Source organism: Delphinus delphis, chromosome 20 (assembly GCF_949987515.2).
Source record: "Delphinus delphis chromosome 20, mDelDel1.2, whole genome shotgun sequence".
Classification (NCBI taxonomy): Eukaryota; Metazoa; Chordata; class Mammalia; order Artiodactyla; family Delphinidae; genus Delphinus; species Delphinus delphis.
Window position 1 is genome coordinate 566207 of NC_082702.1, and position 23914 is coordinate 590120.

Below are 23914 nucleotides of genomic sequence, written 5' to 3' on the forward strand. Positions count from 1 at the left end.
CCTAATCCCCTGAAGCTGTCATCCACCCTCACCGCCCCCCGCCCGGTCCCCCGGGACAGACACTTCAGACTGTGGGGTCCTCAGCAGAACCTCTGGGCCCCAACGCCAGTCCTTCCACTCTCTGTAAATAGCGTCTCCGCCTTCTGCCCACGTTCCCCACCGTCCGCCTTGATGTTTCCCTTTCACCAACCCCCACATCATCTCTGCCTGAAAGTCCCATGCCTGTACCTCCAATATAGTTCCAGAGTTCAGCCACTGCACCACCCCTTCTCCCTGTAACGGGACTGCTCCCTGCTCCCCTGCCTCTGCCCTCCCCACCGTCAGGCCCCCAGCAGGAGCCTGTCAGCTTATGTGTCACATCATGTCCCATCTGTGCTCCAAGTCCCCCATGGCTCCCCTTGCTCGGTAACAGCCGGAATCCTTCAGGGGCTGGGGCTACTGGCCAGGAGCTCTTTGCTCCTGGACTCCGGGTGGTAAGGAGCTTGCATAACAGTGAAAATCAGAGCCCTGCTTGCTTCCTTGGACAGTGTGTTCCCTGAATCTGGTTGGTTTCTGAGTTGTAGATAGTGCTGGAGGTTGGAGCAGTCAGGGCCACCAGCCGTAACTCCAAAAACTGACCCAGGTCTGTGCGCTCTCTGAGTTTGCAGTGAGTGTTTGATAGCGACAGATTTTGCATTTTGTCCTTCGTCTGCATCTTCCCCACCAGAATGCTAGCTTCACCAGGTGGAGGTCTCTCTCTTTTTTGTCATTTATTTATTGTTATTTATTATTTATTTATTTTAATTAATTAATTTATGGCTGCGTTGGGTCTTTGTTGCTGCCCGCGGGCTTTCTCTAGTTGCGGTGAGCGGAGGCTACTCTTCATTGGGGTGTGCAGGCTTCTCACTGCAGTGGCTTCTCGTTGCAGAGCACAGAATGTAAGCACGAGGGCTTCAGTAGTTGTGGTACACGGGCTCAGTAGTTGTGGCTCACGGGCTCTAGAGCACAGGCTCAGTAGTTGTGGCGCACCGGCTTAGTTGCTCCGTGGCATGTGGGATCTTCCCAGAGCAGGGCTCGAACCCGTGTCCCCTGCATTGGCAGGTGGATTATTAACCACCGCGCCACCAGGGATATGTCCCAGGTGGCGGTCTTCATCTGTCTCATCCATCGATGAATCATCCCTGCCTAAACAGGGCCTGGCACACAGTAGGTGTTCCGTAAACACTTGCTGAGTGAGTGGAAAAGGGCCATTCCTGTGCGACCATGGGAAGGAGCTAGTCCTTGTCCAAGAGACTTGAGATCATAGAGGTGGTGTGGTATACATCTAGCAAGCACTCATCTGTTGTCTCCAGGCTGTCGTTACAGCTTTTCCCTTTATAATATCCATAGCTTCGAACAACATGGTGTGTGTGTTTGAAATTGATATGTTCAATGTGTGAAACTCTGCTACCTGCTTCTCTCACCAACCTCTTGTGTACTAAGTGGAGTTTTCTGCACATACTGTTCGCACTACCGTGCAGTATTCCACCTTGTGAGGCTGCCACAATACATTTGTTCCTTCCCACCACCTGTTGATGGACATCTTGTAAATTTACGGTTTTTCAACGTTCCCAAGAGTGCCTTAGGGGGCATCTTGAACATGTGTCCTTGTGAAATGAGTAAGGATTTCTTCAGCCTGGTGGTTCTCCAGGTTTTTTAACCCAGGCATTGTAAAAAACACATTTACATCACGACCCCCATACATATGTAACTGGAGGAAAAGTTTGATGAAACAACACTATGTGTGAGGTCCTCTTATGTAAGTTTTGAATTTTAATTTACATCAATTTAAAAAGAATGCCAGTGTTGATTCACTACATTGCTGTGTGGTTTACTTTTTGAACCTGAGCCACAGCAGTGAAAGCACTGAGTCCTAACCACTGGACCGCCAGGGAATTCCCTGCTGTGTGGTTTAAATTTTGTTTGTTTGTTTGTTTGTTTTTGTGGTACGCGGGCCTCTCACTGTTGTGGCCTCTCCCGTTGCAGAGCACAGGCTCCGGACGCACAGGCTCAGCGGCCATGGCTCACGGGCCCAGCCGCTCCACGGCACGCGGAATCTTCCCGGACTGGGGCACGAACCCGCGTCCCCTGCATCGGCAGGCGGACTCTCAACCACTGTGCCACCAGGGAAGCCCTAAATTTTGATTTAAACTCAAAATTATCATCCAAAGAGACTGTCATGTTTTTATGCTAATAAAGACACATTAATGATATGGACACTACCAATAATATAATGTTAACAGGGAAAAACAAAAAGGCGGCCCAAAATTGTCTGTACAGTTTGACTTTAAGTATGTGAAAAAGATTCTGCAGGAAGAAAACAGGAAGTAAATGCACCCAAGACAATTTTCTTTGTATTTTATGTTTTCTAAGTTTTCCATATTGAGTGTGTATTATATTAATTCATTATATTAATTTTAGAGTGACATTTTTAATAGTAAAATATTTAAATGGAATTTGATACAGGTTTTATTTAAATAGGATGCTCCCCTGTTGAATCTAAAATAGAATTGTTTGCCCTACTTCATTTACTTACAACTTTTCAGAAACATATTTAACTCATAGAACAAAGAGATAAAATAGCTTTCAATTTGGATCAGCTGCCAGCTGTTGCAAGCAGTTGGAGGGCCAGACGATTCTGGAGCTGGCTGGAGGGAACTGAGTGCTTTGCACAGCTCTACCTGCCTCGACCCCAGTTCTTCGAGGCAGAGTAGAGATGTCCAGACACCCCAGCCTTCCTGTTTTCTCCTGCATCAAAATCTACTGTGTAGAAAGGATTTTACAAGTCAGCATTTTGCTAGGGTGATAACTGCATGGTTTTCATACAGGTCCCAGCTAGTTTCATATTTTCCCCGTTAAAATGCCTGTAACCATCTCTTGAACACCTTTTGAGAAAACTGTTATAAATTTATTCTCACCTGGGTGTTAATGAATGCTGATCCCTGAGGTAGTATCTCTCCCTATTTTCTATTTTAACGTTTCCCCTATTTTCTATTTTAACAAGTTTCTAAAATATTAACAGAAAAGTTGAAAAAAGAGTATAATGAACACCCATCACCCATCATCTAGATTTATATGTATGCAGTATATAACAGTTATATAGTATGTATTTGTAATATGTATGTGTATATGTGAATGCATATTTGTGTATACGTATTTTAATCTGTGTATTTGCGTGTATGTGTGTATATATGTATGTACACGTGTTTATATGTGCATATGTGTATATTGGTGTGTGTATGTATGTTTATGCGCGTCTATGTATATTTATGTGTGTGCATATATTTACTGTGTGTATAATATGTGTATTTCTTTATGTGTGTATGTATAACCACTTGAATATAAGTGCAGATATGACACTTTACCCTTAAATATGTCAGGACATAAATTCCAAGAATAAGGGCATTCTTCTGCACAACCATAATACTGTTATTGCTAAGAAAACTAGCAATAATTCTCTGTATCATCTGATAATCCATCCATAGTCAAATTTTCCCAATTGTCCCTAATGCCTTTTTCTTAAATTTATTTTTTTGAACTATAGTTGATTTACAATGTTATGTTAATTTCTGCTCTACAGCAAAGTGACTCAGTTATACACATATATACATTCTTTTTTATATTCTTTTCCATTACAGTTTATCCCAGGATATTGAATATAGTTCACTGTGCTATACAGTAGGACCTTGGTGTTTATCCATTCTATATGTAATAGTTTGCATCTACTAACCCCGAACTCCCAGTGCATCCCTCCCTCACCCCCTCTCCTCCTTGGTACCCCCAAGTCTGTTCTCTATATCTGAGTCTCTTTCTGTTTCATAGATAAGTTCATTTGTGTCATATTTTAGAGTCAACCTATGAATATGGGAGAATTCATACTGGAGAGAAACCCTGTTAAGTGTACGGATTGTGGAAAATCCTTCACCTGCAATGGTCACCCCATTGTACATCACAAAGTCCATTCTGGGGAGAAACCCTGTGAGTGTAAAGAATGTGGGAAAACTTTCATTGAGAGTGCTTACCTCATCAGGCCCCAGAGAAGCCCTATGGCCATGACCAGTGTCAGAAACTTTTCAGGAACATCCTTGGTCTCGTCCGTCACCAGAGGATTCATACTGGTGAGAAACCCTACGAGTGTAATCAGTGTGGTAAAGCTTTCAGGGACAGCTCCTGTCTGACCAAGCATCAGAGGATATAGGATCAAAAGCCCCTGTACCTGTGTGTCAACAGAAACAGAGAGCTTCCCTGGTGGCGCAGTGGTTGAGAGTCCGCCTGCCGATGCAGGGGACGCGGGTTCGTGCCCCGGTCCGGGAGGATCCCGCGTGCCGCGGAGCGGCTGGGCCCATGAACCATGGCCCGTGAGCCATGGCCGCTGGGCCTGCGCGTCCGGAGCCTGTGCTCCACAGCGGGAGAGGCCACAGCAGTGAGAGGCCCGCGTACCATAAAAACAACAAAACAAAACAAAACAAAACCTTCAGGGATTGTGCTAAACATACATGAGACTGTGACACCTCACAATGAAACCTTTTGAAGGATGGTGACACAGTTGAGAGAGGGAACCAGGATGGCAGGGGGAAACTTCTCGTGGCGTTTCTCTCTGTTGTTATATGATATGCAAATCAAAGTCTAGGAATGGAATTAACGTGGGAAACGTTTAAACTGGAACTCTTGCTTTTATTTGCATTAAAAAGAAGATTTGGTTAATGTGATGAGTTTGGGGTTTCAGTAAGAACCCTTGCCAAGGGACTTCCCTGGTGATGCAGAGGTTAAGACTCTGTGCTCTCAATGCAGGGGACCTGGGTTTAATCCCTGGTCAGGGAACTAGATCCCACATGCATGCCGCAACTAAGGAGCCCAACTGCTGCAACTAAGGAGCCAACATGCCTCAACTAAGGAGCCTGCCTGCCACAACTAAGACCTGGCACAACCAAATAAATAAATAAATAAAATATTAAACAAACAAAAAGAACCCGTGCTGAAACTCTTAGGTAAAAGGGAACGTATTTTTGAATTAGCCAATATGAAGTGATAATACAGGAAAGTCCCTTAAGGTGATACTAAATTTATTGTGAAAGAAAGCTCATACTAAAGATGGACAGAAAACGTACACTTGATGTAGGAAAGCTTCCACCTGGAGATCTGATCTTCCAGAGTAATGCTGTCTGCTGGAAATATAATGTGAGCCACATGTATAATTTCAAATTTTTTAGTGGCCACATGTTTTTAAAAGTAATAAGAAAGAGGTGAAATTAATGTCAATAACATTTTATTTTACCACCTATATTCCAAATACTAATAATTTAAACATATGACACTCACTCATTTCAGATCCTCTGTAACTGCACATCTAGTTGCTACTTCATCGGACAGTGGGACTCTAGTGTGTCAGAGAATGAATTCCGGAGAGGAGCCCCCTATAGAGCAATTGTCCCATTACAAACCCACAGTCAGGTTTTTAACACATTTCTAGAAAAAGTGTGTTCCTGGAAGTTAGTCCCGACATAGAACCCTAAGGACTCAACTGTATTCCATTTTTTCTAATATGCACGTTCTTTTCACGTTGTAACATCTCAGAAATCAGTTTAATTGGTAGCCTTTTGTCTTCACAAAATGTGCATCTTACCATCAGTTGTGTCTTAGGTCTAATAAAATAACTAATATCAGGAGGAGGAACTAAATGACTAGTGAGATTCATTCATTTGAGGAAACTAGAATTTTCAAGGAAGAGACTGTTGCTGAGATAATGATTAATGACCTACCTGCTGGAACAAAATGTGGTGATGTTGTCCCTGCCGTGTTGCTGCATATTAAGTGTTATTCCTTTCCTGTAGCCTGTATCGCCTGTAATTGTTTTATTACAAGATTGAAAATTCTCTTAAGGTGGAGGGAAGCAAAACACAGAAGTGTGCATAGGCTCTTAACAAGCTGGTTAAACAGGAAAGAGTTCCTGGGCTCATGGGGCTTCTATTCTAGCTCATATATCGAAATAGCTTTATGTTTAGTATTGTGTGTATATATGTGTGTGCACACTTCGGGCCTTTTAGTTATAAAAGAAAACGCTGTGCCTGATGGTCAGTAGACGCTCACTCAAGTGGCAATTCCTTGGCTGCTCAGAAGACCTATACAGGAAAGTTAATCCCAGTTAAAGAAAAATTGTACGACATTGCATGAAAACATTGGACCGCACCACGTGAATGTTAGTGTCATGGTTAAGAGCACATCTCTTGACTTCAGTCAGACTTGGGTTTCTCATGGGATTACATCTCAGTAGCTGTATGATCTCAGGTGAATTATTGAATCTCTCTGTGCCTTAGTTCTTCACTTATAAAATGTGGATGAGCCCTACCTCATTAGGAGTAAGAGAAGTGAGGTATGCAGAGTGCTTGGGACGTGACAGTGTTCAGTGTGGATCAGCTGCTCCGGCTCCCACCCCTGTTGCTATTACTGCATTTCCTGCCGTTACTGCTGCTCTTTTATTGATGTTTCTGTTTGTTTTGGCTGAGCCATGTGGCTTGCAGGATCTCGGTTCCCCGATCAGGGATTGAACCTAGGCTACGTCAGTGAAAGCCCGGAATCCTAACCACTAGGCCACCGGGGAACTCCCCATGTTTCTGTTGTTGCTGCTGCTGCTGCTGTTGATGTTACCCCTCTCTGACTCAGGAGACTGAAAGAGAAGGGACATCAGCAGCCTTCTCAACCTCTGTAGGCTCTGGGCCCCTGTCGCCAGTACTTCACAGCTGGCACTGCTTCCCAAACCCTGGTGTACGTGATTGGCTGGAAGCCTCCTGAAGGGGCTACGTGGGAGAGGGCTAGAGTCTCCAGGGTGTGGATGATGGCAGCTGGGTTGTGTGCAGATGCCTGACCGGAGTGGAGGTGGGGCTCCAGGCGCTGTGAAGATGAGGTCTCTGGCACGTGTGCCCCAGAGTGATGGCGCATATTGTGCTGAGAAGGAAGGTGTTGCCCACCACATTCCACTGTGGTACACATCCAGCCCACAGCAGTTGCAAGAGTCTGGTCCTGTTTGGGCCTCAAGCTCCTGGACTCAGTATCACAAGGACTTCTGCCCCAAATCACAGCTTCTCCCACTCACCCAAGACTCCTCACAGGCCCTGCCCCAGCAGCTGAACCACAGTCAGATGATAACTGCTGCTCCCAGGGTAACTGAGCCACACATGTGCCGTCCAGTCTGGAGCAAGACTTCTTATGAGATGTTGCCTCCCTGGGGGTCGCGTGAAGACTGAGACCTGCTCCACTTGAACAAGGTTGGCCTTGTGTGCCTCTTGGCAGTCAGGACCAGGGCCTCAGTTGGATTGCTGTGCTGGAAGAGCAGCAAGTTGGTGTCCTAACTTCCTTCCAGTGGAGCTGGGGTCCCCAGTGTGGCCACTTCCCTTACACGTGTGTGATTGGACTCCAGGATTCTGAGCAGTCAGCTGAGGCTGCTGGACTGGTGAGAACGGGCCATCTTGCAGGCTGGGGCTGCCATTCTCTGGTGTGGGCAGGGATAAGAATAAAGCAGATGGTGGGGGCGGAGACAGGAGTGTGAGGCCTCATAGAGAGGAGTGGCTGAGACAAACGGGGTGGAGGGCTGGTGCTTCCCCGCTCCCGGGGTCAGGCTGCACTCACATTGTGAGATGCCCTGATAGACAGCCAGTGGATTCTCCTGTGTCTCTAAGCTCATCCAGGTGTGTTCTCGCTGCTTGTCATTGGAGAGAGCCTTAACTGTCCCTCCATCTAGCTTTTGTAGTTCTCTGTTTGGGACCAAATATTTTTACTTTAGTTGAAAAAGCAACCCATGCATGTGGTAAAGAATTAAAAAGGAGGGAAGCAGATGAATGAAAAATGAGCCTCTTTCTCACCTGAGACCCCTCCTTGGAGACCACAGTTGTTGATGTGTTCTTGTGTATCCTTCTAGAGGCATTTAATGGGGGTGGAGGAAAGGGCGATCTCTGGACACCTAGGTTGTAGGTTTTTGTGTTCTACCTTGATTGTTCTCTTCACGGTGTGTTCTGGAGGCCATTCCGTGTGTGCATGTGTGTCTGCCCCAGTCTTTTTAATGGCTGAGAGAGAGATTCTGGGCTGTTGAACACATCGTCGTGCTGAGAGGGTGGCATGCTGGGAGGAAGCACGGGAGCTCTGCACACTGCCCCCTTCCAAAGGCTGCCCTATTTTAATTTGGTTGTTCCTGAGTTATATCCTTTATATTAAACTGGTAAACATTAAGTAAAGTGTTTTCCTGAGTTCTAGTGAATTTCAACCTGAGGGGCCTGCGTGTTGTGGGAACCACTGATTTTGAAGGCTGCTGAGCAGAAGTGTGCATAGCCCGTGGCAGGCATCTGAAGTGGGGACAGTCTTGTGGGACTGAGCCCTTGACCTGCGCTAATTGTAAGCAGTCAGTCTCAGAATTGAATTGTTGGGCACCTTTTGTGTTGGAGAATTGGTTGGTGTTGAAAAAAACTACACATACGGTGTCGGAATTAGTGTCAGAAAAAAGACGCCCAACATCAATAGGGGAAAAAAACGAACCTCAACATAAACCTCACATCTTATACAAAAATTAACTCAAAATTGATGGTTGACTTATACGTAAAAAGCAAAATGGAAGTCCTTGGGACTTATAAACAAAGAGTTCTTAAACTTGACATAAAAAGCATGATCCATAAAAGAAAAATTGATAACTTGGACATCTTCTGAATTAAAATACTTTGTTCTGCTAAAGGCTCTGTTAAGGGAATACAACTACAGACTGGGAGAAAATGTTCGCAAACCATATATCTGACAAAGTACTTACATTTAGAATATAAAAAGATCTCTCCAACCTCAACAGTTTTTAAAAACTAGAATATGGGCAAAAGACATGAACAGACATTTCATTGAAGAGGATATACAGATGGCAGATAAACCTGAAAGTATGCTCAACATTATTAACTGTTAAGAGAACAGACTTGTGGTTGCCAAGCGGGAGGGGAGTGGGGAGGAAAGGACTGGGAGTTTGGGATTAGCAGATGCAAACTAGCATATATAGAATGGATAAACAACAAGGTCCTACTGTATAGCACGGGGAACTATATTCAATATCCTGTGATAGACCATAATATGGAAAAAAATATGAAAGGGAAAAAATATATATGTATAACTGAGTCACTTTGCTGTACAGCAGAAATTAACACAACATTGTAAACGAAATATACTGCAATGAAATTTTTTCAAAAGTTATTAACTGTTAGGGAAATGCAAATTAAAAGCACAGCGAAATGTCACTACACATCTATCAGAAAGGCTAAAAAACAATAACACCAAACACTGGTAAGGATGTGGAGAAACAGGTGCACACATACATTGCTGGTGGAAATGTAAAATGGTCCAACTACTCTGGAAAAGAGTGGTAGTTTCTTTTAATACTAAACATGTGCTTACCTTGTAACCCAGCAATTGCACTCTTGGGCATTTACCCCAGAAAAATGAAGACTAACGAAGGTTCACACAAAAACCTGTACACAAATGTTTACAGCAGCCTTATGTGTAATAGCAAAATTTTGGAAACAACCCAAATGTCCTTCAGTGATGAATGTTTAAACAAACTGCGGTATATCCTTAGCATCAATGCTACTTAGCAATAAAAAGGAATGAACTGAATGGATCTTAAAAGAACTATGTTTGGTGGAAAAAAGCCAATCTCTAAAGTCCACATACTCTATGATTCTGTTTACATGACATTCTGAAAAATGCAAAACTATACTGGGGAAAACAGATCAGTGGTTGCTAGGGTTATGGGTGGGGGAGAAGGTCACCAGGAAGGAGGTTTTTTTAAAAATTTTTTATTGGCATATAGTTGATTTACAATGTTGTGTGTACAGCTAAGTGATTCAGTTATACATATACATATATCCATTCTTTTTTATTTTTATTTTATTTATTTATTTAAAAAATCTTATTTATTTATTTTTGGCCATGTTGGGTCTTCATTGCTGTGAGCAGGCTTTCTCTAGTTGTGGTGAGCAGGGCCTACTCTTCGTTGTGGTGCGCGGGCTTCTCATTACAGTGGCTTCTCTTGTTGCGGAACACGGGCTCTAGGCACACGGGCTTCAGTAGTTGTGGCGCGTAGGCTCAGTAGTTGTGGCTCATGGGCTTAGTTGCTCCATGGCATGTGGGATCTTCCTGGACCAGGGATCAAACCCGTGTCCCCTGCATTGGCAGGCGGATTCTTAACCACTGCGCACCAGGGAAGTCCTATCCATTCTTTTTTAGATCCTTTTCCCATATAGGTTATTACAGAATATTGAGTATAGTTCCCTGTGCTATACAGTAGATCCTTGTTGCTTATCTATTTTATATATAGTAGTGTGTATATGTTAATCCCCAAACTCCTAATTTATCCCTTCCCCCCAACGTTTCCCCTTTGGTAACCACAAGTTTGTTTCGAATTCTGTGAATCTGTTTGTTTGTAAATAAGTTCATTTGTATCATTTTATTTATTTGTTTGTTTAAAAATATTTACTTATTTGGTTTGCCAGGTCTTAGTTGTGGCAGGCGGGCACCTCAGTTGTGACACGTGCGCTCCTTAGTTGTGGCATGCAAACTCTTAGTTGCGGCATACATGTGGGGTCTAGTTCCCTGATCAGGGATCAAACCCGGGCCTCCTACATTGGGAGCGTGGGTCTTAACCACTGCGCCACCAGGAAAGTCCCTGTATATATTTTTTTTAGATTCCACATATCAGTGGTATCATATGATATTTGTCTTTCTCTGACTTACTTTACTTAGTATGATAATCTCCAGGTCCATCCATGTTGCTGCAATGGCGTTATTTCATTCTTTTTCATGGCTGAGTAATATTCCATTGTATACATGTACCACATCTTATCCACTCCTCTGTCGATGTACATTTAGGTTGCTTCCATGTCTTGGCTGTTGTAAACAGCGCTGCAGTGAACATTGTGGTGCATATATCCTTTCGAACCATATTTTTCTCCGGATATATGCCCAGGAGTGGGATTGCTGGATCATATGATAGCACTGTTTTTAGTTTTTTAAGCAACCTCCATACTGTTCTCCATAGTGGCTGTACCAATGTACATCCCCACCAACCATGTAGGAGGGTTCCCTTTTCTCCACACCCTCTCCAGCATTTATAGTTTGTAGACTTTTTGATGATGGCCATTCTAACTGGTGTGAGGTGATACCTCGTTGTAGTTTTGATTTGCATTTCTCTAGTAATTAGTGATGTTGAGCCTCTTTTCATGTGCTTTTGGCTACCTGTATGTCTTCAGGAAGGAGATTTTGGTGCAATGGATCTATTCTTTGTTCTGATTGTGTTGGCGGTTATATAAGTTAAAATTCATGGAACCGAATACCGGAAAATGAGAGTATTGTTGTGTATATGTAAAATAAACTGTTCAGAGAAACATTTTTTTAAAAATCAGCTTGCACAAAATTACAGCCTCATAAACTGCCCTCTAGAAAATTCTGGAATGGGAAGCGGCATCCTGACCCTGGCCCTGTCTATCGGAGTGGTGACACCTATTTGGGGTTTTGGAGGACATCACTCACCCGTCGCTTCTCCTACGTTTTCCTCCGTTTCAGCGGCTCCTGAAGCCCCCAGCATAGCTAGTCTTCAAATTCTGTCAGTTCCCTGGATATGCAGAACGCTTTTTTTTTGCCCTGTCACTGAGAGACACATCCCTGTCTCTCAGTGTCCCCACCTCTATTTCTTTTTCTTTTTTTAAAAAAAAATAAATTTATTTATTTTTATTTATTTATTTTTGGCAGCATTGTGTCTACGTTGCTGTGCGCGAGCTTTCTCTAGTTGCGGCTTGCGGGCTTCTCATTGCAGTGGCTTCTCTTGTGGCGGAGCACAGGCTCTAGGCGCACGGGCTTCAGTAGTTGTGGTGCACGGGCTTAGTGGTTGCTCCGTGGCATGTGGGATCTTCCCAGACCAGGGCTCGAACCCGTGTCCCCTGCATTGGCAGGCGGATTCTTAATCACTGCACCACCAGGGAAGTCCCTCACCTCTAATTCTAAGGCTGTGGGTCTCTCTGTCTCTGTTGTCTCCCCGTTTCTGCTTTTCACCTTCTCTGTCTCCATCTCTAGGTCTTCTTATCTCAGGGTCTCTGTTTTCCCCGTTCGAGGCCTGCCCATTTCTACCTGTCCTTGTCTTGGGTCTTTCTCCACATCAGAGTCTCCCAAGCTCTGAATCTCCCCTTCTCTGAGTCTGTCTTCCTCTCATTCTCTGTGTCTCCATCTGTTGGTCTCCTTGTGTCTGTCCTCCTCAGTATCTCGCTATCTTGGGGACTCTGGGCCTTCTGGTCTCTCTATCTTTGTGTGTGCGCGCCTCTTGTCCTCACCTTTCTCTCCCTCCCCGTCTCTGCGTCCGTGTCTCCTCTTCTATGCCCCACTCCCTGTCTCTGCGTATGTGTCTCTTCTCTTCCTTTCTCCGTCTCTCTCTCTGGTCTTCTCTTGTTTATGCCGTTGCCATGGCATCAAGGACAGCGCAGGCGCAAGGGAGGTCGGACGCCAGGCTAGGCTAGCTCGGCCTCTGATTGGCTGTCTGGTCTGCCGTCGCGTCTTCTCTCTGCCCCCGTCCGCGCCGATAGACTGCTGCCTTCTGGGCGTTACAGGTACCGCGCACGCGCAGTCTGGCCCGACGCCATCGCGCCGGGCTCCCGGGGCCGCTTCGTCGAAGGAACGCAGGCTGGCGGCCGCGACGTACCGTTCCTGAGGTGCGAGTTGTAGCGGCCCGGCTCGTGTACGCGCGCAGCTGCGTTCCGAGGTGGCCGGAGGGGGCTTGACGGCTGAGGGTGTCTGTGGTGGGCGCTCAGGTGGGAGCAGGGGACGGTGTCAAGCCGCCCTGGGCTGCGAGCGGGGTCGTCTCTGCCGGCCGGTCGCCCTGCCTCTCTACCCCGTCACCCGGGCGTGGGTTCGGTTTGAGTGAGGTGCCTGCCTCTGCTCTGGGACCTCTTAGGTGGGCGAGGGAAACCGTATCGGGGAAAGGGCAAGAATGGGTCAGCCGGCAACGGACATTGAGGACCACAGAGGATTGTTTTTTGGACCTTTTTAAAATAGTGTCAGATAGGACTCTGCATACCCTTTGTTCAGATTCACCTGTTGGTATCTTATGTTTTGCACACCGCTGCCTCTCTCTCCCTTATCCCTCTCCATTTTCTCCGCCCCCCCATCCCATCATATACAGACCTGTCTCTTAGTTGACTCATCGGAGGACAAGTTGGACAGTTCCACCATCCTTGACTCCATACCAGGGTCTGGTCCCTGTTCCCCCAGTCACCCCAACAACTTCCTGTAGACGTGTCTTCTGCTCCCCAGCCAGTTCAGGGCCCAGCGTGACACACTGTTGCTTTTCCTCTGCTTGCTCCTTGGGACTGTGACTTCCTTAAATTCCTGGTCTTGAGGCTTTTGGGGCGACCAGGCCGGTCACGCAGGTTGTCTCTTTGTTGTCTGTCTCTCCTCGTGAGCGGGTCCAGTGTGCGCGTTCTTGGCAGGGACTGAGGAAGGCAGCTGAGGTACTCAAGACGCTCCTTGCTCCACGTGTTTTTCATTCTAAAGGCACTTTTTCCCCCTTTATAATGAGTGAGTAATCTCTGCGTGAGGCCAGGAGCCGCTGTGAACACCCTGAGTCATCTGATGTGGAAATATGGGGAGAAGGCGACATGCGGGCAGGGCTGGGCCTGGAGGTGGGAGCGAAGCTTGAGCTCTGCACAGCCCTGTATGAAGGGGATTTGCCTCCACCCTTCAGGATCAGCTGGGGATGGAGAGAGGGCTGGCCAGGACCTGAACTCCCACTCACAGGCCTGTGCCTCTCACTGTGTGGGTACCTCTTTGTCCCTCTGCAGGTCTGGACTCTGGCTAAGATCCCAGAGCATATTGTCATCCTTGGTCGGTCTCCCTCGGAGCCTCAATCCCGTGAACTCACCCTCCACAACAGGCGCTTTGCATGTTTGGAAAGATGCTGCCTTTGGAGAAAGCGTTTGCCACCCCCAGGAACTCCCCAACTCCCCTGGAATTGCCCACACTGGAGTCAACAGCTGGGGACCAGTAGGAGGGGCCCAAGACCAACCCTGGAAGGGCTCCTGCTGACCTCGAGTTCTCCTGCCTGCACTTCCGGAACTTTTTCTACCAGGAGGTGGCTCGGTCCCACCAGGCCCTGGCCCTGCTCTGGGACCAGTGTTGAGACTGGCTGCAGCCTGAGGTGCACTCCAAGGAGCACATGATGGAGCTGCTGGTGATGGAGCAGTTCTTGGGCGTCCTGCTCAACAAGCTCCAGCCCAGGGTGGTGGCAGAGCAGCCCAAGAGCTGCAAGAAGGCAGCCTGCCTGGTGGAGGACCTCACCAAGGCCCTGGCGGAACCAGGTGAGGCCACCTTCCCAGAGGACAGTATGCCTTTGAGGAATGGGAGGGGATCAGCCCTGGAAGGAGTGACATTGACAGAATGGATCCCAGACCCCAGCCAACGGGTTACCTGAGAGAGTTCAGTTCCCTCATGTATAAGAGGCACAGAAGCTAAACATTCTGAGCTGGTGGGGCAGCTCCTCCGTCAGCAGGGATCTGGCCCACACCACCCTGCCCAGGGGCATCACCCTCATGGTTGCCTCATGGGCCAGGAACGCTGCTTGGGTTCCTGCCCTCACATCTGCCTTCCAGATGTAAGGAAGCAGGAGGAAGCAGCCCCTTAAAAACTAAGTAAGTATTCTCAGCACACTTCCGTCTCCTTATTATGGGAAGAAGGGGAGCACTGGGGCTGGGTGGGCAGTCTCCACCACATCTGAGGGCAAGGCCTATGGACTGGTGGTAATGGGGCCCTGGAGCCTTGGGCTCAGGGTTAGAAGCCTGTGTCCATGTTTGTCCCCAACCCCCAGCCCTGTGGGCTTACTGTGAACCTCTTGGGCTTACTCTCCCCTTGGGTGGAAATGGGGATGCCATCAAGATCTCCCTTGGGGTCCACCCACAGCTTTGAGCAAGGCAGTGTGTCACAGCAAAGCACACTGAGTCTTTCCTGTCTGCCATTACCAGGTGGGCCGGCGAGAGCCAGGGAAGACCCGGAACCCAGTAAGACCCAGGCACCCCCGAGACCTGTGAGTGACCAGCCAGCTCTTGGGTACGTGTGGTGGGCCAGGGTCTGTGGTTGGGAAAGGCCAGGAGGGAGACATTGTGCTAGTTCTTGAGGGAACCCGAGGGAAGCCAGGTAGCTGAGGCCTGGAAGTCTGTGCTGTAATTCCGACTTCTCCCCACAGGCTCTGTGAATGTCACGAGTATTATTTTTAATTAAATTCCTCTTCAGAGATGATTCAAATTGTATGTGCTTATCAGAAACAGTGAAAAGCATTAAGGTATAAAGAAGAAAGTAACAATCTCCCCACTCCCTCACACCCTCTGCAAATCAAAGCAAGGTGCGCACCCTGGCATTTGCCCCTTCGTGTTCTTTTGTACATCTCACCTGAGTGCGCACACATCTCACCCGTGTATGCACACATCTCACCCACGGGCCTGTGCAGAGGTTGGCAGCCCGTTTCCCTGAAAATGATGCCTGTAGCACTGGCTGTTTGCATGGAGCAACCCCTCACCCACCCAGGCCCCTCCAGGCAGTGGCTCGATATCCAATGGCATCTCCTCACCTCCATGGCGTTTCACAGGATCCACCGTTCGTTGTCCTAGAGTGGGAATTTTGCTGCCGTTAAGGTTTCTGCCTCTTCCTGTAAATATGCAGTGAAACGTCCTCAGACATGTGCCTGGGTGTGGGAAGTTAGTTCTGTTTGGGTAGGGTGGGATCCTCAGGACCATTGGACAAAGGGCATTTCCACGTGGTTTTCCGAAAGTTCTATAGCATATATGTACAGGGTGCCTATTTTCCCACATCTGTGCCAGCACTGCATATTGTTGCTTTTTAAGATCTCTACCGACCTGATGGGTAGAAAAATGTGTTATCTTCTTTTTGGCTTCTGTTTGAATGTGTAGGGCCACTGCTGAGCTTGAGCTGCTTTTTGCTTTCTTCTTGGCTCTTCTGCTCTGTCAGTTGAGGACACGTGTGGGGTCAGTGGAACCCTGGGACCTGCTGTGATGTGACCATGCTGGGGCCTCCCTGACTGGCTTGGGGGTGCCCAGCTGTGAGATCTACTCTCCTCAGCTTTGCCTTCCCTTCTCCCCAGTCTCTCCTGCTCCAGACCCCGTGCTTCTGGAACAGGAGAGCATCGGGGAGGAGAAGACCAGAGAGGCCAGGCCCACAAAGGCTGAGCCAAAGGTGGGTGGGTGGGGACCCACTTGCCCAGCAGCTCACAGGGCCTGTCCCACCCTGTCTTATCAACCTCCCTCCCTCCCTCATCAGTGTGCTGCCAGCTGCCCCAGGGAGGCCAGAGGATGAGGAGTGGGGTTGGGCTGAGGTTCCAGGGCTGGGCACCCAGGCTGCTGCCTCCCCAGGAAGCTAAGGGACGAGCCTGGCCCTGAGCGGTGGGTGAAGCTGGGGGAGTTCTCTGAGACCAGGGGGAGGGCTCTGACTCGAGCCGTCCCACTGCCTCCTGGGGAGTGCTGGCCAGGTGGCCCCTGACTGCAGGCTCCCCCCCAACCCACTTTGTGGTGACTCCATGGCCTCTTCCCTGTCCCTCTGGCTGTGTCAGGTGGACCCTTAGTCCCCCCGAGGGTGCACTGTGGCTGCCAGAGGCAGCTCCCCTCCTCACCCTTCCTGCTGCGTCTGCTGTCCCCAAGTCCCACCTCCCACCAACCAGGACTCCTGGCCTCGCCCAGCCCCCCACCCAGCAGCTGCCTCCCCACCCTCATGCACCTTGCTCTTCTGCATCGAGTCTCAGGTTTTGTTGCCCTTGGGCATCACAGGTCCCTCAGACCTCCTGGGCTGGGCAGAGTACAGGGTCCCTGGCCACGTGGGCCACCTCTAGCCATGTGCTGCCCTGCAGTACATGAGCCTGGGGGGTGTCCCAAGGGAAGCGCTAGGTGGGCAGCACTTGCGGGGGGACCTTTGTGTGGATCTCCCGTTCATGGATCTCAAGAGCCACGGCAGGAAGCTCTACACATGCCAGAGCTGTTGGAAAACTTCCACTTCAGCCTGGCCCTGGCCGAGCACCAGAATTCCCATGAGAAGGAGAAAGGCAATGCATTGGAGAGTGCCCTAGGCACCCCCGTGCTGCATGTGGAGCCCATGCCAATGGAGGATTGGCAGGCTCCTGGAGAACATGGAAGGTGATGTTTTCCCTGTGCACTCTGAGGCATAGAGATGAGCCATTTTGCTGTAAGTGCCCCCAGAGAAGGACAACTACCTGCCTGAAATTTCAGAGTAACACATTGGGCTCCTTCGAAACCCTTGCGTGGCTTCCTGCGATGTCAGTGTGGATTTAAGTCTGCTTGTTTTCTAAACGAGCTAAGGTAGCTGAAGCACTTAGAACCCAGGAAGGGCCCACATGAAGCCCTCACCTTGCAAACACAGCTGTAAAGATGCCTACCTGTGAGCACAAGCCGCCAGGAGTGAAAGAAGACTCTGCTTTCTTCTCTGACCATTTCAGCACCACCCACACATTGGAACATTGGTCTTTGCAAAGTGTACGAGTTGCCTTAAAGTGTGTGATTGCCAACTCTTTCTTGAAGTCAGTCTTGTCTGTTCCTCTTGTTAGAACTTCCCAGGGCTGCTGTTCAAGCAGAAATCTTGCCTGCTGTTTTGTTTTTCTCGTAAATATGTGATGGCAGGTTTACTTCTGAGTCCTCAGTAGCGTGCCGTTCTCCAGTTTAACTCACATGGGTATGGAGTGGCTTACAAAGATCACAAAAACACTCGGAGCCTAGTAATTGCAGTGTTTTCAAACTATGTCTCATCCCATTAGTGAGTTGAAAGATCAAATTAGTGGGTGGCCACCGGCATTACAGAGCAATGAAATAGAATAAAATAGGTCAAAATTCATAATGTAGTAAAGGCAAATATTGTTTTGTGAAACTTTTCAGCCATACATCTAAATATGAGAACTGGTTGCAATGTAAAATGTATATCTTACTAGGCAGGGAGTGGGGGTGACTGTGATCAAAACCAGTTGAAAACACCAATAAAGGTTGATGAGATCTGCCTGCGTGGGCAAGGGGAACTTAACTCCTTGGGCTACGTAAGGCGATCTTTGAGTTTTGCATTTAATCTCAGGTTGCAGCATTGTTTTCATTGCCTGAGCATAAATTTGACTGCTTTCTGTGGATAGAGAAACTGGTGCCTCTTTCTGTCACTGTGTTTGGGCAGGCAGTCTGTTGTGATGGTGCCCGAATCACGGGGGCTTAACATAATAAAGGATTTATTTCCTCACTCACATCACAGTCTTGTGGTGGTTGCTTCTGCTTGAGTGTTAGTGGGTTCACACGGAGTGTCAGAGGGTAGCTGTGTTCATAGGGATAGGGGGAAGGTAAACCACATAAATGGAAACCTGGCAAGATGGGAATGAGTTCCAACGGGAAGGAGATGCTTAAATACCTTATCTAATGGACTGAGTTGTGTGCCACCTTGCCCGCCTTCCCTCCTTCCCCCTGCCCCCAGCTCATATGTGGAAGCCCTAACCCCTAATTTAGAGATAGGGCCTTAGGGAGATAATTAAGGTTAAATGAGGTCATACGGGTGGGGCCCTAATCCCATGGGACTGGTGTCCTTATAAAAAGAAAGAGCAGAGATTGCTCTCTCTTGCCAAGTGTGCACAGAGGAAGCTAGGAAGAAAGGTCTCACCAGAAACCAACCCTGACAGCACCTTGATATTGGAGTTCCAGCCTCCATAGCTGTGAGAAAATAAATTTGTGCTGTTTTAAGCCACCTAGCCTGTGTGTTTTGTTTTGTTTTGTTTCGTTTTTTGTGGTACGCGGGCCTCTCACTGTTGTGGCCTCTCCCGTTGCGGAGCACAGGGCTCCGGACGCGCACGCTCAGCAGCCATGGCTCACGGGCCCAGCTGCTCCGCGGCATGTGGGATCTTCCCAGACCGGGGCACGAACCCGTGTCCCCTGCATCAGCAGGCGGACTCTCAACCACTGCGCCACCAGGGAAGCCCAGTGTGTTTTGTTTTTTGTTTCTCATGGTAGCCCGAGCAGACTAATACATGACCCCCGTTATTATTTGGGTTGATGAGTTTTGTAAATCAGTGTCAACCAGTGCAACTATCTGGAACACAAACAGCCCAGTTGCTTAAGAACTACTTTGACATTTGTGTTCCTTGAACTTTCAATTTCAGGTGTGGTGATTTTTCCTAGAGAATTAGTGGGGAAAAAAAGGAGAAAGCTACGTACATTGAGAGGCTGAAATCCTTTCTGGATCTAGGTGGAATACTACAAGTAAAATACATACAAGTGACTAGGACGCCTATTTACATGGAGTTAAATACCCAATTACAGAGGAATGATGACTGAAATTTTGGTAGAGCCATTCAAAGAATAATGAAGCATAATGATAATTAAGAAGACTGTAGCAACATGGAAGAAAAGTTTCTAAGTGTAGCTCAAGAAGTAGAATACAAATATTTGTTACATTGTAACTATAAAACATGGTGGAATTTTGGCTGCATTTGTTTTTGCTTTTTGAATTCCCTTGGAAATTCTTTATTTACAGCACTTCAATAAAATTCATTTTTCACCATTTTGAAAAAAATTCTCCCAATCATGGAAAACTGAAAAAAAAAAAAAAAAGAAATGAAGGAGAAAAATTTTTTTCTCATGTTCCCAGCTCATAGGAACTTTTGACATCTCAGTATCCGTCCTTCCAGTCATTTTTCTGTGTACAAGATTTGGTATATATGTGTTCAGTGCATATATAAAATTTGTGAGCATCTTCATTATAAATGTGTGTGTGTTTCTTGAGTATCCTGAGTGAGGGATCAGTCCAGAGTCATTGGGCCTGTCGCTCACACGACTGAGAAGTCCCTCTTTGGGAGGAAGAATTAAAAATTACTAAGATAAAATGAGGTGTTAGGCTTTGGAAGGGGTGCAATAGAGTGAAGGACCTTGGAGTTTCAGCTTCATTTACTTCATGGCCAATCCATGAAACCCGATCCTCAAAACATAATGTAACTCAGGCCTCTCTCAACCAGTGAGCACGTGAGTTTATAGAAAGGACAGTTTCCAGAAGTCTCAGTGAAACAACCAGCTCTCCAGCTCCAGCCTCTGGCCGACAAAAACTGTCTCTTGAGAGTTGGGCTCCTGAGAGGCCACACACAAACTGAGGCAGTTCTTAGGGCAACCCTCCCAGGCTTCCCAGAAGTGTAGGGAAAGGGGCGTGGCTTCTGCAGTAGGAGGTTCTGGTGTCCTGTAGTGGAGACTGCTCTGAGAGGGAGACTCTGGGACAGATAAATCTAATCCTTCCCAGGTTCTTACCAAGTTTCTTCTCAATGGTTCATATCCCTGCACCTTTGGATGGGAGTTAAGCACAGACCCATTTTCCCTAATGCCTGACCCAACCCAGCTTACCCTGAGGTTAACAAGTGGGGACATCTGGCGATATTTTTGTCTCTCTGTAGAATAAATCATCCATTTGTGTGCTTTACCATGTGTTGGGCAGGGTGGTGATGGAAGAAGAACAGCAAACAAATTCTAAATTTCTTTTATTAGGTTTGTTTTTGTAGTGGTTTAAGAAAAGCAACTCTGAAACTATTTTACAAGTATTTTAGAATTCAGCAAATTAGTGTGTTTATTTTAGGGGTCTTAGCATTCTCGCTATTGAAGAGGGACATAAAAATACGGGGAGTCACAGATTGGAATGGGAGGTATTTCTGTGTATGTATATGCACCCATATACCTTTTTGTGTGTATCTATGTAAGTGTTTATACATGCGCCTTTATTTCCTAGCTCAGCAGTAGACAACCTAGTAGCAGTGAGCACACCTGGCACTCAGATTTGGTCCTGAATAGCATCCCCTACTAATATGAACCAGTTCTTTGGACCTGCAGAAATATGGCTGATTTCGGGGCTGATTTCAGGGTAGAAACAAGATGAGTTTATAACATCTTATACTGAAAATGATGAAGGCATGTCACAGGGATGGCAGGAACTTTCCTGAAGGGACTATTATTGGCCACATCTGGGACAACATGAGCACCAAAAAACCTAAGGACAGCAGTAAGTCATAAAACAGGTGTACACCAAGGCATCAGGGCAAGCCTCTCTGAAAAAGCCAACAAACCACAAGTGCAGAGGCTCCTAATGTGAGACCCCTCCCACCTCCCAATCCACCACACAATAATGCAGGTGTTATTATCTCTGGCCAATCTTCACCTTGTCTCCTTCTCTCTATTCTGACTTTGATGCTGCTCTTCCCGGCACATCTAATTTCCTTGAGGACAAGAAGCTACACAAGGATAGAAGCACAGGGAAAGGGAAGAGGATACATGTAATAAAGGGAGGGAGGACAGAACACCTGACCAAAGGACCAAGGCTATTGAGCTGCCTTGTCCTGTACAGCCACTCGCTGGCTACATGTGGCACATGAGCACTTGAAATGTGGCTACAGCAAATTAAAATGTACTGTAAATGTAAAACACACACTGGATTTCAAAGACATAGTATAAAAAGAAAGCAAAATATCTCAATTGTGATTTTTTTATATAAACAACATGTCAAAGTGGTAACATTTGGGATATATAGGGACAAATAGTAAATTAATTTCACCTGTTTCTTCTTTTTAAATGGGACTATTACAATATATTTAAAATTTACCGATGGGGCTTACACGTTGTGTCTATTGGAGAGTGCTGCTATGCACTACTTACTGATTTTCTTAAGTGTTTTTTTTTATCACTCTCATAGTTCTTTATTCACTTATTGTTTCCCCCACACACACTAGAAGGTAACCTCAGTGAAGGCAGGACCTTGTCTGTCTTGCTGTATCCTCAGAGTGTATGACAGTGCCTGTAGTAGGGGTGTATAGACATTTAATGAGTGAACAATAAGTGACGTCTCTCCATCAGTTTGAATAATTTAGAGGTGATTATGTTGGTATCATTAGTCATGATTATGTATACACCCAAGATGCATTTTTACTATTTACTTTGCAACTTCTGGTTACTGTTTCCATCAATCTAATTTATATTCCTCCCAGTCATCTCCCTCCCTTGCACACATTTACTGACTCTCCAGTGTGTGCTTTAAAAAACAATATTGTTTTATTACTACCAGCAGAAGTGGCCTGCATGGGGTGGTGGGTGTGCCTGGCTCAGGGTATGTGTGGGCTGTGAGGGGTAGATGATAATTGGGAGGCTGAAGGAAAGGGAGTGGGGCTGCAGGCCAGGCCCAAAGGCTCCTCTGATTTACTTCTAGGAAGAGGTAGACTTAATAAAGGAGTCATGGCAAGCTACGGCCAGGCCGCCAATACGATTAAGAAATTCTTGGAAATCTAGCTGCCCATCAGAGTCGAGGTCCAGTTTCTTCATCATGCAGTCAAGGACACTAGGCTCCTTCTGGTTCTTTGTGAAGGCACCCAGCTCTGTATTCATGAAGATAAGGAACTCGGCCTTGGAGAGTTTGCTGTTGTTACCGTCTCTTCCAGCATGCTTTTGGAAAACAGCAATCAGAAACTCAATGCACCGTTCAGTCTCTGTAGGGCTGGATATTTTTACCATGTTCAGAGAGGAGCGAGGCACGGGGCTGCGAGCGGGGAGCGGCGCGGCAAGCCATGATTTTCTCACATGGTTTTTAAATGACTGAAATTAAGTCCAAAAAAGAGGGGGCATTCCACAAGCATACTGAGGAACAGTATTGGAAGACTATTTGCAACATGGTTTCCCCAAGGGAGAAATTTCAAGTTAACTGGAAGTTTATATCCTAGCACTGTGATTAGAAAGTCAAACTGATTGTTATAACCCTAACTGATGGTTAGTGACAAAAACCAGCCAATGCAATTTACATATGGGTTCTAGTGAGGGTGACAAGTCACTGTTTAAGGATCACGGTTGTCAGGGTGACTGCTGTTAGTGGATTCAGGGTTCAGTGAAATACTATAGACTGCCTTCAAGTTAAATTTTACAAAAACAAAAGCTTATTAAACACCAGGATAAAGAATCAATGAAAAAACAACAGTTCAAAAGATTAACTTGTACATTTCTCAAGAGATAAATCTCGCAAAACATAAGGTTCCAACGTGGGTGTGCTCTTGCTCATAAGATGGTGGCTTAACAAAGAAAAAATCTTCCTCTTTTTGTGAAACAGCAACATCTGCATTTCTAATGCCTGTGAGTCCTGTAGAAAAATTTATAGCAAGAACAGAGCAGCAAAAGCCATCTCAGAATCTGCAAGACTCCATGGAAGTGGCTTTACCTTTCAAGTCTTCCTATACAAATCTTTTCAATTCCATTGCATATAAAGATTAACTTATTGCAATATAATGCATATAACTACTTTAAAATCTGTTTATAGTACATGGATACTTTGTCACATGGCATTCACATCTATGAGGCTGGTGGCCATGTACCTTGACCAAAGAATTTACACAAATCAGAAAATTTTGTACTGAGACAGCTGAATATTCATGGTGATTCCATAAAGTGCCACTCTCATGTCTGGAACACTCTGCCATATTGTTTTTAGGGAATATCAGAGTCAAGTTGCACCATTCATAAGCAACCCCTGCCAAGGATGTAATGTACAATAATGATAAATTCTGACTGCGTTTGGTTCTTTTATATGAAAGGCATTCGCTGAGTTTGTCACCACTTTGAAAATCTCTGGTTTGGAATATGGTGAATCCTTAGAAGCCACCCCAGATCCACATTTTTTTCCATTTCTCTTTTGTAGGTTCTATAATGAAGCATTAGTGGCCACTCATGGCTGAAAGTCCTCAACAGTGATTAACTCCACACTTCCCTACTGTCTGGATGATCTGATATCCCGGGATGGATGACCCAGAGCTAGGTATTCCCACAATCATTTCCATAAATATGAA

General features: G+C 46.5%; 1 protein-coding gene and 1 pseudogene across 1 annotated transcript; one reads left to right on the forward strand and one right to left on the reverse strand.

Annotated features, from left to right (window-relative positions):
* Positions 1–12656: 12656 nt before the first annotated feature.
* On the forward strand, positions 12657–23856 carry LOC132417226 (zinc finger and SCAN domain-containing protein 18). The gene is given in 4 exon segments (XM_060000898.1): positions 12657–12734; positions 13863–14378; positions 15039–15123; positions 23767–23856. Coding segments are annotated over 3 exon segments (537 nt in total). The 5' UTR covers positions 12657–12734; positions 13863–13963; the 3' UTR covers positions 23804–23856.
* On the reverse strand, positions 21551–23813 carry LOC132417229 (protein S100-A11 pseudogene; annotated as a pseudogene).
* Positions 23857–23914: the final 58 nt, after the last annotated feature.